At 51.9% G+C, this 13,405-nt stretch overlaps 4 protein-coding genes across 4 annotated transcripts; 3 read left to right on the top strand and 1 right to left on the bottom strand.

Annotated features, from left to right (window-relative positions):
* Positions 1-1,198: 1,198 nt before the first annotated feature.
* TrAtP1_001795 (uncharacterized protein) lies at positions 1,199-3,354 on the top strand (the record flags this gene model as incomplete). The annotated part of the gene is made up of 2 exons (XM_014085813.2): positions 1,199-1,604; positions 1,676-3,354. The coding sequence occupies 2 exons, from the start codon at positions 1,199-1,201 to the stop codon at positions 3,352-3,354; spliced, it is 2,085 nt and encodes a 694-aa protein (XP_013941288.2).
* A 3,524-nt stretch (positions 3,355-6,878) lies between these two features.
* TrAtP1_001794 (uncharacterized protein) lies at positions 6,879-8,067 on the bottom strand (the record flags this gene model as incomplete). The annotated part of the gene is made up of 2 exons (XM_014085815.2): positions 6,879-7,538; positions 7,660-8,067. 2 exons carry the CDS (start codon positions 8,065-8,067, stop codon positions 6,879-6,881), a joined length of 1,068 nt encoding a protein of 355 aa, XP_013941290.2.
* A 989-nt stretch (positions 8,068-9,056) lies between these two features.
* On the top strand, positions 9,057-10,815 carry TrAtP1_001793 (uncharacterized protein; the record flags this gene model as incomplete). Its single annotated transcript, XM_014086307.2, has 3 exons — positions 9,057-9,644; positions 9,720-10,348; positions 10,416-10,815. 3 exons carry the CDS (start codon positions 9,057-9,059, stop codon positions 10,813-10,815), a joined length of 1,617 nt encoding a protein of 538 aa, XP_013941782.2.
* Positions 10,816-13,125: 2,310 nt separating this feature from the next.
* On the top strand, positions 13,126-13,405 carry TrAtP1_001792 (uncharacterized protein; the record flags this gene model as incomplete). Its single annotated transcript, XM_014085816.2, has 2 exons — positions 13,126-13,146; positions 13,208-13,405. 2 exons carry the CDS (start codon positions 13,126-13,128, stop codon positions 13,403-13,405), a joined length of 219 nt encoding a protein of 72 aa, XP_013941291.1.

The raw sequence follows: 13,405 nt of genomic DNA, 5'->3' as shown, positions 1-13,405 counted from the left end.
CGAAAAATCTCACAAACAAAGAACTTCAGCACACAGCAACTGCACTGCTGCCTGTGTCTTTGCTCATTTAACCCCCCCCAACACGCTCTCTCTCTCTGTCAGCCCGTTTTCTTGTGTCATCACGGTCCCTTTGTTTTTTTTTTTTCTTGTCTTGTCTAGTGGGCACATCGACTCACTCACCAGGCCTTGCTTGCCACCCGCATCTTGTGCTGCTCAGTTGACAACCAGCGCTGTGGCCCCGGCCCCTCCAGGCGGTCTCGTCGCTGTTACTGCCTAGCCTTAGCTGCCCGGGCGCGCTCCGAAATCGCCAGCGTGCGGCCACCTGCCCTGTCACTCGCCACCTCAGCGCGAAAGAGTCACACAACCGAGAGCCTGTACCCACTCGCTACCTGAAGCTCAGCGATTACGCCACGCTTCCAGGCTGTCACCTCGCCGTCGCCCCTAAGGCCACGCTGTGAAGAGTCACCATCGTCGCGATAAATACGCTGCCGCCGCCCTGACAGCCTCGCCTCGTGTCTCTCCCCGTACCTGCATTGCATCGATCGATGATCCCTGGACCTTCGACATCCTTGCACTTGTAGGCGCGTCGACCGAGCACCAACAGCCTCTCTTCTCTTCCACACAGCCACACAGTCACAGCGACAATTTGTCACCACAGCCGCATCGTCGTCATCGCATCCGACTCAACTCCATATCCCCGTTTCCACAGCGACCTCGCATACCGATGATAGACTTGCTCTAGGAGTCTCATCACCCCCAACCGACCAAACCCGCCAGAGCATTGGAATCGCGATGCCTCTTGCAATCTACAGATTTATCTCTCCAGTCGCCGTCTCCGTTTCGTCCTCCGGTCTGCTTGTTTGTGAAAAGCCGGCTCACGTTCTTATCTAAGAATCAACGCCATCTTTAACACCACGAACGGTTCTATCAGCAGCGCATACTGCATGTTTCTGCTGTAGAACCAGCAAGCTTGACTCGGTAACCCTCGAAACTGCAATAGCATTCCGGTTGACATAGCCCTGACGGCGACTGGAACCATCGCGCCAGCTTGAAGCATCAAGCTGACATTGTTATATACGCCTCCACCACATCGCATCGCCTTCACATATCACACCTCGATCCTTCTTCCGTTATAGCTTAATCTGCGCCCTCTTCTTTTTACTTTTTCTTCCCTATTTCCTTATACAACACCTCCAAGATGCCGTGTGATACCACCATCTCACCCGCATATGACCCTTTGAGTCAATACTCCTCCTCCTACACCTCTTCCTACAGCTCCTCCGCCTCATCCTCCTTGGCCTCAGCCTCGGTGTGGTCTGGCTCCGACACCGCATCGCAGACCTCAGACGACGCCTCGACTTCCACCGCTTCGTCTGACAACGACCCCTGGCAGTCCGTCTTCCTCCAGGCGATTCGTCGCCGCCCTGAAGCGCCTGGCCAGCAGCAACCGACTGCGCCTATCCCTATTCCTGCTGCTGCCGTCCCCGCAGAACTGCGTCAAAACCCTAGACGGACCACGAGTTCCAGCGGCAGCTCGGGATGTCACCCTCCCTCGCTAGTCCGGCAGTCGGATCGCAAAGTGAACTTTGTCGACAGCCTCGTTGGTACGTTTTTCTTGCTGACATAACCATGAGCCTCTCAGAATCCCCGTACTCATTAGCCTTTACCGCGACAGATTCCTCGACTCAGATCGTCGAAGCCATCTGGCCTCTTTCTTCTGCTCCATGCCGCCCGGAACCTGGCAACAGAGCCGTGCTCCCGCTGCGGACCTTTATCCAGGAGACTCTTCGGCGCTCACGTACGAGTTACTCGACGCTGCAAGTCGCCCTGTACTACCTGGTCCTCATCAAGCCTCACGTTCCCAAGCGTGGCTTTACTACCGAGCAGTACGAGGATCGCTACTCTGACCGCGCTCTTCAGTGCGGTCGGCGCATGTTCCTCGCGGCCCTGATCCTTGCATCCAAGTACCTCCAGGACCGAAACTACTCGGCACGTGCCTGGAGCAAGATCTCCGGCCTCGGCGTCCAGGAGATCAACCAAAACGAGGTGGCTTTCCTCCTCGCTGTCAACTGGAAGTTGCACATTACAGACGAAGTCTTCCAGAGATGGACTGAGATCGTTCTGAAGCATACGCCACCTCCTCCGCCGCCATCGCCGGGTGCCCTTTCTCCCACTCTGGCTCGGCAGACCTTGAGATGGAAACAAGCCATTCTCAGGCTGAACCCTGACTTGACCAACGTCGAGGTGCTCATGTCTGCTGCTCAGCTGTCAGCTGCCAGATCCAGTGATCTCTGCGCACTGTCGCCTCGCAGCATCCTCAATCTTCCTGCGGAACAGCAGCAGCGACAAACTCCTTTGGTCCTGGCTGAGGAAGAAACTTGCGATCCCAAGTTGACCACAAAGTACCTGCCTCCCATGGAGCCGACCCCCATGATGGCCTACTCGGCCACTCCCGGCAGAATGGCCCCGACTCTGGGTCTTCTCCCGACGCCACGTCTCACGCCGCAATCAAGTGGTATGTGCACTCCTGCAGCGAGTGTTGCAACCCAAATCCTCGGAAGAAGCAGCGCAATGGGTTTGGCCATGGCTCAGGCTGGTGTCACCAGCGCCGCCGCCCAGCATCTGGAACGCTTCCCCGCGCCGACTCTGTCCACCTCTCCTCAGAACTTCTGCCCCGCTCGTCGATCTTCGCTTGCCAACTCCATCTCCACCATGTCCTCTCCCGAGTCGATGGTCTCGGATTTGTCTCACACTTCTCGCTCGTCCTCCGTTTCGTCTGCCTCGTCTCTGGCTAGCGCGACCCTCAACAATCCGTTGATGGCTCAGTCGCGATTCCGATTGATGAAGGCGATGAATGAGAGATCAAGCCTGAAGACGACTATCCACACCGTCTCGGAGAGCAGTGAAGAGTATGGTTTCTCGTCCTCTCCCGAATCGTATACCGGCCCGGTTGCGAAGATTGGAGGCCTTCGGACGGAAACCTCCCTGTCAGCAAGATACGAGCGCGAGCTGGAGCGCCAGTCGCGAGAAGCCGACTCGGATGCCGCGCGCACTCTGCAAGATTTGCACAACCAGAGCATCCGTAGCGCTTACTATGCTCCCGAGGCGCCCAAGACCGGAACCAAGCGTAGCAGAACCGCATCGCTGGACCAGCCTCTCCAGGACCACGTCCGCGAGATCCTCGGCGCACCCTACGGAAGCACTTCTCGCTTCCAGCAGCCTGTCCTGCCCAGCTCGGCAGACACGAGGAAGAGACTCTGCTGCTCCACCGAGGCAGCAACCGGCTACCAAGTAGCAACGGGCAACCACAACTATGGCCTCCGAGAGCCAAGCTTTTGGGAGATCCTCAACTGAAATTTACACCTGGGGCGTTTGTTTGTTTATGACCTGTCAAGCTTTACGCGAACTATTTTTTTTTCGCCAACAATCTAATGCTGTTAACTTACCACGGATCGGTTTGGCTGTAACTATTGGCCCTCAATTCTCTCGCTTTTTTTATTCTCCTTATTATTCTTCCCTTTGTTAGAAGACTTGCGATTTGATTATTGATTTCCATGGAATGGCGCTCGAAGGAGAAAGAGACCAAGGGACGTCTCGTTGACAAACAGAGCTTTTGATATCGCACAGCCTGGGGGCAAAGGGACATTATTTTTTTCTGCAAAACGATCATAAACCACCGGAACGATGATATCCAAGGCATTGGGATGCCTTTTGGAAAAAGTGCGTTTTAATTTTTTTTTTAAAACTGTTTCCTCATCCAGGAACAAAGGGAAATTTTACACATGGATGGTTATACAACGAATGGTGATGAAAGATATCCTGTATAGTGTCGAAGAGAGCAATTTCAGGGGATGATGGTTGATGATTTAGGGGGTGGCTATGGAGAGGAGAGAAGTTGTTGCGCATGTACGACTAGTAGAAGCAGAGGAGAAGAGGAGAGAGGCAGTTGATGCTGTTTTGATATTTTTTTTTTATTTTTTCACACTTTCCAATTTTTTTTTCTTTTTTTTTTTTCTATTTGCTCTAGGCTTCTAGAAGCTGAAGCCTCGTTCGCTTTGGATCCAGCTCTGTTTTGAAAGAAGGCTGGGGATGAAGCGAATGGGGAGAATTGAAACATGTTGAGCAGGAAGACTATTGATTGTCCCATGTTTCTCCATCAGTGACACGCATGATTCAGTAGGTACAAGGCAAGCCAGAAAGTGAAGTGACATTGCTACAAAGTATACCAATAGAGCACTACCGAATGGACTAAAATCGACTATTACTTGGATATGGTGCTAAACCACCATAATTCCCATTTATAGCTTTAAAGCCTCTATTTAGCCTGCCTCTGCGAGTAAGTATTTCTTGATTGGTGTTGTCGACTCTGTATCAGCCACAGTCGTCGAGTACCTTATGAACTGATGGACGAGGGCGCAACAAATTCGTATGAATCCATGTATAATGTGCACATCTTTCAGGGCTCAAGCCAGTAATTCCATTCGTTCTTTTGTGCGCGAAATTATCAACCCAAACTAACCCAAACATCCGGTTCCTTCTGGCGTGACGTTGCTGAGTTGCGTGAAAAAAAGGGTGCTACGCAAAAGCGGCCGCCCACCGAGTGAGTCATTGGGAAACAAAAAAAACCCCCCCCGGGAGAAAAACCCAACATGGGGAGGGGGGTGGTTAACTAAAAAATTTCGCTTTGAGGTCGGAAGCATGCCTGATTGGGTAAGCGGTGGCGAACAGAGGGAGGGTTGTTTGAACGAAATATTGCTCCGGTTTTATCTGGATTTGGATTGCATGTGGCTTTGATGACTAAACTGTCTCTGGAGTCATCCCTTTTTTGCCTTGACATGAAACCACTTCCAAGCAGCAAAGACTACACACCAGACGTCGCGAAGTCGAAAGTGACAGCCGATATAATCGAGAAACCTCCGCTTCATTGCCTTGGATTATTGCTTTTTAAATAAAGCTCCAATAAACTGGGAAGTTTCATCAACAAGCAATAAAAAGGTCATACAGCGGACGTCCTTGGTAGATTGGTTGTCGACTTTGACTTCGCCACGTCTAGTTTAGTAGCCTTTGCTGGTTTGAAGTCGGGTATTGGTTATCATGCTTGGTAGCAAAGTCTCAAGTTCTCATGAGCTACCCGATCCATCTCGCCGAAAAGGACCCCCTTCCTATTCCCGGTGGAGTCATTCATTTCTTGTGTGTGGCTGGCTGGCGTAATCCTGCGCGAGAATGAGTGCCTGATAGTGGGTAAGATATCACGGGCCTCGTTCACGGCGAGGAGGCATGTAGTAGGGGCTGGGCAGGCAAAGTGACGCCAAGGGCGTGAATATGACTACACGTATGGACGAGGGGGTTGTCGCGTATCAAGAGCTGATGCCGCGACTCGTGCGTTGGTGGACTTGTACTCGTGACAGATGTTTCGACCGCGATGCCAGGCTGCTCATACGCGTTGCTATATCAATGACCTGTGTCGGTGGTATCCTGTCGCGTCTCAGCGGTTCCTTCGGCTCGGCCCAATATGAGGAAAGGTAGAATGTGATAACATAATCTGTGACTAATAGATCCTGGTTAATATCATATTATGACCGCTACTTATTATCCAAAAAGAAAGTCGTACACATGGCATGAGTAGGAAAACACTTGATCCTTTCACAATCCCTTCACATGCTCACTATTACTGAGTGGCCCAGCCTGGGATGCTCAAAAGCAACTCCCCAACTCTAACAGGGCGGAAATGAGAATTCCTCCATTTCTAACTCCTTTTGTGGCACTCGATTGTTTTTTTTTTCTTTTATTAATATTTCCCATTTTTTTTTCCATGTAGCTGAAGTAGTACTGCAGATGTGGGCTGTTGCATAATTCCCTCTCCGGAAATGACAGACGTGGACCAACCAAAGCTGACCAAAGCTGTAGCTTTTCATATAAGTGGCTGATTCGTCTACTTGTTTCTGGTTCATCTGGAGGGTCGGGACACACGCTGCATGGAGCCGAGTTGGACAGCGGGCGTCAAAACATTACTTCGCAAGACAATGGAGTGAAGCATTCTGGGGGGGATTGACGATGAGAGAGGGGCTCGGTAGAGGTCCAATTGAGACGCGGCAGTGATGTTACCGGCGATTGTTCGATACGGCACGTAGTGCAGCGAGGGTTTTTTCAGTTCCATGCCCAGTAAGGCTTTGGCTAGACAGCATCATACGACTGTGAGGCATTTCGAGAGCGATACTGCAAACTCGGTAGATTCAACGCCAAAGAGAGAAAATGGTTGAATGACGGCGAAAGAGCTCGATTCCAACGTGGGTGTGCTTGGATGCGTGATTGATGGGAATGCATCTGGACCTTGACCGAGAAGTCGTTGTGCTCACGCCGTGCTTGCTCGCGCTCCGCAGAAGTGAATTGCGTTGGAGGTTGCTTTGTCCGTCTTTGATTTGATTTGGAGAGATGTTGTGTAACCACATCTTTTGTTCACCTGACCATAGCTTTGATTTGCGGACCCCAAATATGCAGCACCGGCTAATGTGACAGCTGCCATTTCTCCAATATCATACATGTTTTCCACTTGGTCGAGATACAACGGTCACCTCGCCCTTCAAACCAAGGCTGTATGCAGGAGGGAGAGGTGCTGATTAGGCATGAGAGGCGAGTAGTGGGCGGAATAATCGATATATCCACTCTTTGGGACGTTGTCATGCTTTCGTCAAGTTGGCACCATACGTGTACAGCTCGCAGTGGTTCACTGACAGCGCGTGATTTGACAAAGATTGGACTCCGTGACAGCCATGGCACTCGAACATGAGGGAGGGTGAAGGCTTAGGAAGAAAAGAGGGGATAGAGGATGGAGGATGGAGGAGATGAAGGAGACGAAAGGGCTTGCAGGGAGAAGACAGCTAGATGTCGGCCCGCCTGACTATGACGTCTGATCTAGAATCTGGGACGTGCAAAGAGAGGAAAAAGGCGCTTCGAATACGCCGCAGCAACTCTCGGATCTCGAGCGGGTCGCCGCCCCATAGGATTCGACGTTCGAGTTTAATGATTTCTTCCCGTATCACTTCGGTAGGTAGGCCATCAAAGACCCAGGTGCGATATAGGCAGTTGATGGCTAACATGTTGGGCACTTCAGCATTAAGAATGGAATTGCGAATCAGATCAATCTTGACCTCCCAGGGAGGCTCGACAAGGAGTTTGCCACAGGTCATGTAGCCTCCTCGGCAAAGCCAAAACAGCTGGCGCTGCTTCTCGTCGTCCCACGGACCGGCAATGAGCTTAGAAGGGAGACGTGTCAAGGGATGAATATCTTGCGAGAACCAGTGGATGCCTCGGGCTGCAAATGCGGGCCATTTCAGAGCCTGCTGGTAGTCGGCCTCGAAGCACTCGCGCGCATCAAAGTGAGAGAAGCCCCCGTCATAATCGTGGCCGACTTGCTCAGAATCATCGATCCAAAAGGTACCATGTTGGTAATGACACCCCCGTCCATGATTGTCAGCCCACGTCTGCTGGGCTTGCAGGATTAAATCAATGCTGATCCAAGGCTGATCAAGCATTTGAGTCTATAGATTTGTATACATGCCTAGATTAGCACTGGCGCGTCTGGGGACCGAGCCATCTCGAAGTACACATGCTAGAACTGCGTCTGCTACTTCAATCTCGGAGGGAAGGGATGGGACGAACCTGGAATTTGGGGTCTCCGCGACAAGGGACATGCTGGGCATTTTCCAACCAAGGCCCGTGAACAATTGTAGGGTTTGTGGGAATGCCGAACCACTGCTCCCAGGTGTCATGAAAGGCCAGGATGAAGAGACGCAACAGAGTAGCCCGTCCGGATAGCTTCGCGCCAATGAAGTTGCTGACGCGGGGCAGAGCGAGATTGGCGCTGTACAGGAGGATGTTTTCGAGAATCTCGGCCGGGAGAGAGTCGAGAGTATTCCGATGGCGTGTCTTTCGAGTAGCCATGACGGAGGACAATGACTTCCTAGTCCTTGGGGCCTTGAATGGTGGCTGCTGTTCGCATAGCGCCTGGGGGCGGCTCGTGGCAGGCGTCTTGCGTTTGCCCTTTACGTGGACTTTGGTAAGTTCCATCAAGCGTCCAAGAAGATAAAGAAGAGAGATTGCGGCTGCTGCACAACCGAATATTGGGTATTTGTAAGAGTGAGCCGTCTGATATGAAATTGAAATTCCAGCAACGGATGGGACCGCTGGAAGGACGGTCTGGGGATCCTCTTTTGGGGGGGCGGACGGCAGGCAATTTATGGTGGAGACAGCCTGTCTTCGCGGCTCGACTACCGACAGCTTGTCTTGTTGCGGTAAAGTCGAGTCCGAGACGGCGGTGAATAGACTTCAGCCGAAGGATGGTGGCTGCTAGGCCAAGAATTGAATTGTGCAGAATTGCTGGGGGATGCTGCACGAGGAAGAATTGGGCGAGTCGACGCTGTGCGAGCGACCCAGGTCGCTGAAAGTCTGAACCTTGGCCCCATTTGGTCAGCCATCGAAGCACTAGCAGTAGTACGGAGGTAGCAGTGAGGACGGGCGAGCAAAAGAGCCAAGCTGCTGGGAATCGACGTGGTTGGAAGGAAATCAAGTCAAAGTCAGGAATTGAAGATGATGGAGTCAAAGTATTTTTTGCACAAATGAATTGTCCGTTGTACAAGTACGGGGTACCCCATTATTCCTGTACTTTATCACTTGAGGCGTTCTTGCCCGAGTTTCTCTCCAGATGCGCTGGCAGGAACCAGGTGGGCAGGAAGCAGGCGGACGGGAAGGGAAGTGGTCCGTGCACCCCGATTGCGATAGCGAGGTAAATTTTGAGAAGGCAAACTGCCAAGATAATGCATGCCGTCTGATAAACGGGCTGAAGAAGTTGGAGAAACTGGCAGACACCATCAACAGGGTTGTTTTATTATTAGCATTTGCGACACTCGTTACCGACACGGGTCTTTTCTGCTGCTAAGCCAATAGAGGCAGTGGTGCTGTTTGTTTCTCATATCCCTATCCGTACGTATCGGCTACTCGACAGGCCATCCGACTGCGTCTATGTTGAAGATATTTTATCGCCGCGCCACTCTATAGCGATGCAATCTGCGGCATTGCGATCGCCGGTACCTTCGCGAAGCCTCTTGCGATTCTTGCGCTCGCAGTCCGAGATCGCCTTCTTCAACTACAACTGCGGCCATGTCTGTCGAAGCCGAGCGACGAACGGGGCTTCGGGCCAGCGAGCCTTGAGAGCGCATTCGACCGCCCTCGGCGCCAGTTCCAGTTCTGGCGAACCGATTCCTTATATAGAGCTGGAGTCGTCGGTTTTCAGCCTGGGACAGCTACAGATTGGGAGAGCGGTGCGAAGGGCCTGCGCGAAAACGCTGCAACGGGAGTCGTTTTATACGTCGACGCCTGCACGCCAGAAGACGACGGATGCGAATGCGGCTCCATCGTGGCAGGAGAGGCTCTGGGGCATTGGAGTGCGCAAAGGTGCCAAGTCTCTGAAGCCAGACGATTTGCCTTCGCGCGAGGACATGGACCATGGCTCATCCATGTTCAACAATCGGCGAATCCTGTCTGCCAAGGCAGCGCTGGAGCCGCGACTACGATGTACAGAGGTCGACGAGAACGGCAAGGTGATTCTGATGGATGGCGAGTTCAAAAAGACGGAGCTGATTGCAAAGGTATGTTTCTAAAGTAGGATTCTTGGCCGTGGTTGTGAGAACGGTGATGTGCTAACCATGCTATCATCTCAACAGTATGGTTTACTGCCTCGTGATTTGCGCAAAATCGACTCGTCCAATCTCCCCCACATCCTCGTTCGCCCGTCAGCCATTCTGCTGAATCTACTACATCTGAGAGTCCTCATAAAGCGCGACCGCGTGCTGCTCTTTGACGTCTACGGCTCCAAGACGTCTTACCCGCAGTCGGCCTTTATGTATGACCTCCAGGGCAAGCTGCAGCAGAAACCCCCGCCTGGCGTGGCGGGGCTGCCCTACGAGTTTCGTGCTCTCGAAGCTGTGCTGACATCGGTTACATCTGAGCTGGAAGCGGACTTTGAATCCGTGCGAGAGCCGGTTATGCGCATCCTTAGCGAGCTCGAAGACGACATTGACCGACAAAAGCTGCGTCAGCTTTTAATCTTATCCAAGCGGGTTAGCACGTTTGAACAAAAGGCCAAGCTGGTGCGGGACGCCATTGAAGAGCTGCTGGAAGCGGATGATGACTTGGCGGCCATGTACCTGACCGAAAAGGTACACGACTTGTACAGAAGCACCGACGACCATACGGAAGTTGAGATGCTGCTTGAGTCGTACCATAAGCTTGCAGATGAAATTGTACAAGAGGCCAGCAATTTGGTGTCTGGCATCCGGAATACAGAGGAGCTGTGAGTTTGACAGATGCTTCGCCTTGAATCTTTTTCATGCCGTTTATACTAATCATTCGTATGGCAGTTCTCGAGCTATTCTCGATGCCAACCGAAACGCTCTCATGCTTTTGGAACTCAAATTCAGCATCGGGACGCTGGGACTGGCAATGGGCACATTCATTGCTGGACTGTACGGCGCCAACCTGGAGAACTTTATCGAAGAGACCAACTGGGGTTTTGGTGCGGTCACGGCCGTATCAACAGTCTTTTCCCTTTTAGTCTGCTGGTACGGACTGGTTCGGCTGCGTAAGATCCAGCGCATCAAGATGATGGGCGGCGAGCGGCCGCGGCTGTCGCGGGGCCAACCATTTTACGACGACGGCGCAGCGCTTGGCATCCTGGACTCGAGGAACAGAGAGCTGTTGCTGCGGGCGCACATGCAGAAGGCGATGAATAACAGGAAGAAATGGTGGTTCTCGCGATGAAAAGGGCGTGCACGAACACGCTGGGATCTCTTCTGGATATCCATCTATATAAAAGACGGCTGTAACTGCTTACTAACCAACCCATCCCCCCCTTATTATACGGAGTATCTCCCCCCAACTATGGCATATAGAAGGCGCTGCAGGGGGCCATGAATGAATTTACGTGTATGATTTAGGTATTTACTTGTTTCTATAGTTTCCTCTTCCTCTTTTTGTCTCGTCTCATCTCTGTAATTACTACTAGTTACTACTACTACTTGTTACAATCCCTACTGCGAAGAAGGAAAAAGAATGGCGGCCATCGGGTAATGATGGGAATATTGGGCGGGCATATCATCCCGAGTCGGATTTGGGAATCGGCAGAGCTGGCACTGATGCCTACCACTTCGCCTGTAGTAGTATTGCAAAAGGATTGGATGCTACCCCCATGTACGATAGACAGATGCAATGCAGCAAGCATCGCATACAGCATACAGCAAGCATATGAAAGTTGCGGTACAGCGCGCGCGCACTCACCGCCCAAAGCACTGCTGGAACCCACGAATTGCCGGCAAATGCACTTCATTAAATGCGACACCGCCTCTGCGAGCATCAGGCAACGCGCTGGGCATGGGCCAATGGCGGCGGTATGCGCTGGTGGTCCTGGAGCGCGCAAGGCACGCAGAAGAACGGTGAGCAGGCAGGCATGCATGCAGCGAGTGAGTGGCCCTGCCAGTAACGGCTTGCCATTGGCAGATACCTGGTATTATGTGCCTGAGAGACGGTGACTGACATTACATTGCAGACGCTGGGAAGGCGGGAAGGCGGGAATATGGAATATGGAATATGACAGAAGACATGTGATAATGATATTGGCAGAGTGAGACCATCTAGAAGCAGTGGGAAAAAGGGCGTTGTTGATTGGGACTGGAGTTTGGCGCTGGAGTGGTTGACGTCACGAGCAGCTGTTTCGGGTAACTCTGGTCTAGGGCACCGGAAACACGAAGAATCTCGATGAAGACACAGATATGCGCGCAGCCTCGTATCGAATAAAGTAAAAAGGCAGATAGAGATGATGATCAAACATGGCATGCGGCCTGTGAGCAAACATGCTTCCATGGGCGAATTCTAATTCCTACGGAGCACAGGGACGGCCTGACTGTCAAAAATCAAGATTTCCAGGGGCCAGGGTTGGTGCATATACGTCAAGGGGGGGCCCCACTCCGGCTGCCGTTGAAACTAGCGGGAGCAGCAGCCTTACCGCAACAAAGCAGAAGAAGAGGTGAGAGACTGAATGCATGCATGTGGTGGCAGAATGGCGGAGCAGAAGCACCGACAAAAGGGTAGAGACAGTACAAGTGAATTGAGAATGAGTACATAGCAGCAGTGAAGCTTTTGGCAATTTTAGGGGAGGCAGCCCGTTGGTAGTGAAAGGTGACGGTAAACAGTATGACGATTTCGACGGCAATGACGCTTGTGCAATAAAAGGGTGACATAAGTGACATGCAACAATCATGTTGACGTCATGCAACGGCCCTTGACGGTGCCTCAGCCACAGCAGAAGAAGCTTCTGCCAAATTGCTGCTTTCGGGGAGCTTCTTCTCCCCTCTGCGAAGAGAAATTATGTTTGCAATGATGACGCTGGAGAAGCCACATCTGGTGCCAATCTTTGCCTGCCTTGTTACCACCAAGATGCAAATCTAGCGCCCCCCCCTTGCCTGGTGTGAGTGGATGCCAAGTGTGGATGGAGAGACCGCTTCAACGACGGGGAGCTGCAGCAGGATTGATAGGGCCATTCTGTGTGTGTTCATGTGCCTGTGTACAGCATGTGAGTGAGTTTTCGGGAGTGGATAGGGCGTTTTAGGTACCGTGCGTATGTGGCGTCTATGCAGAATGTACCTGACTCTCTGTTCCTTGGAAAAGATGAAAGGGCTAGAGGTAGTATCGTGTAATGCGGTAACCTTACAGCAGTATAGTCCCCTTTTTCCCTGGGTACATTCCGCGCGTTAGCTTGGTTTTTTTTTTTTTAAAATCCAAAACGTATCTATTGCGTGAGGCGAGCAAGGACAATGGGGTTGGTTGCAGGGATTCAGGCATCTTTTGCGGTTTTGGGGGGGCAGCTCTCGTGTGTATAAGAGAAGGGAGCTCGCCACCTCTTTCCACCTCTCTCTTCTCTTCTCTTCTCCATGACCATTCTTTCCACAAACAAGAACTTTTCTTGAGACCACTACCATCACTACTTTCTGATCTTGACATTGAGAATCAACATACCCTGTTGAATCACCACACAAACACTTTCTCTACCACTACAACAACACACAAACATTCACAATGGGTGCCGTCGTATCTTGCGTATGTACTACCCATCCGCGATTAAAAATACACATTAGATGCTAACTAGCCCTTTCTACAGTTCGAAGCCATCTTCCGGACCATCGGCTCCGTCATCATGGCCATTATCAGCGGCATCGGCAACATGCTCACCGCGATCATTAACGGCATCGTCGCCTTCTTCGGCATCATCATCGGTTGCCTGACATGCGGCCGCTCTGGAGGCAGGCGTCACAGGCATCGAGGAATGCGAGGCTCCAGAATGCGGAGCACGGTATAA

The sequence above is a fragment of the Trichoderma atroviride genome, chromosome 1 (genome assembly GCF_020647795.1).
Source record: "Trichoderma atroviride chromosome 1, complete sequence".
Taxonomy (NCBI): Eukaryota; Fungi; Ascomycota; class Sordariomycetes; order Hypocreales; family Hypocreaceae; genus Trichoderma; species Trichoderma atroviride.
The sequence above is the reverse complement of the archived record's forward strand: the minus strand, read 5'-3'. Positions and strand labels throughout refer to the sequence as shown.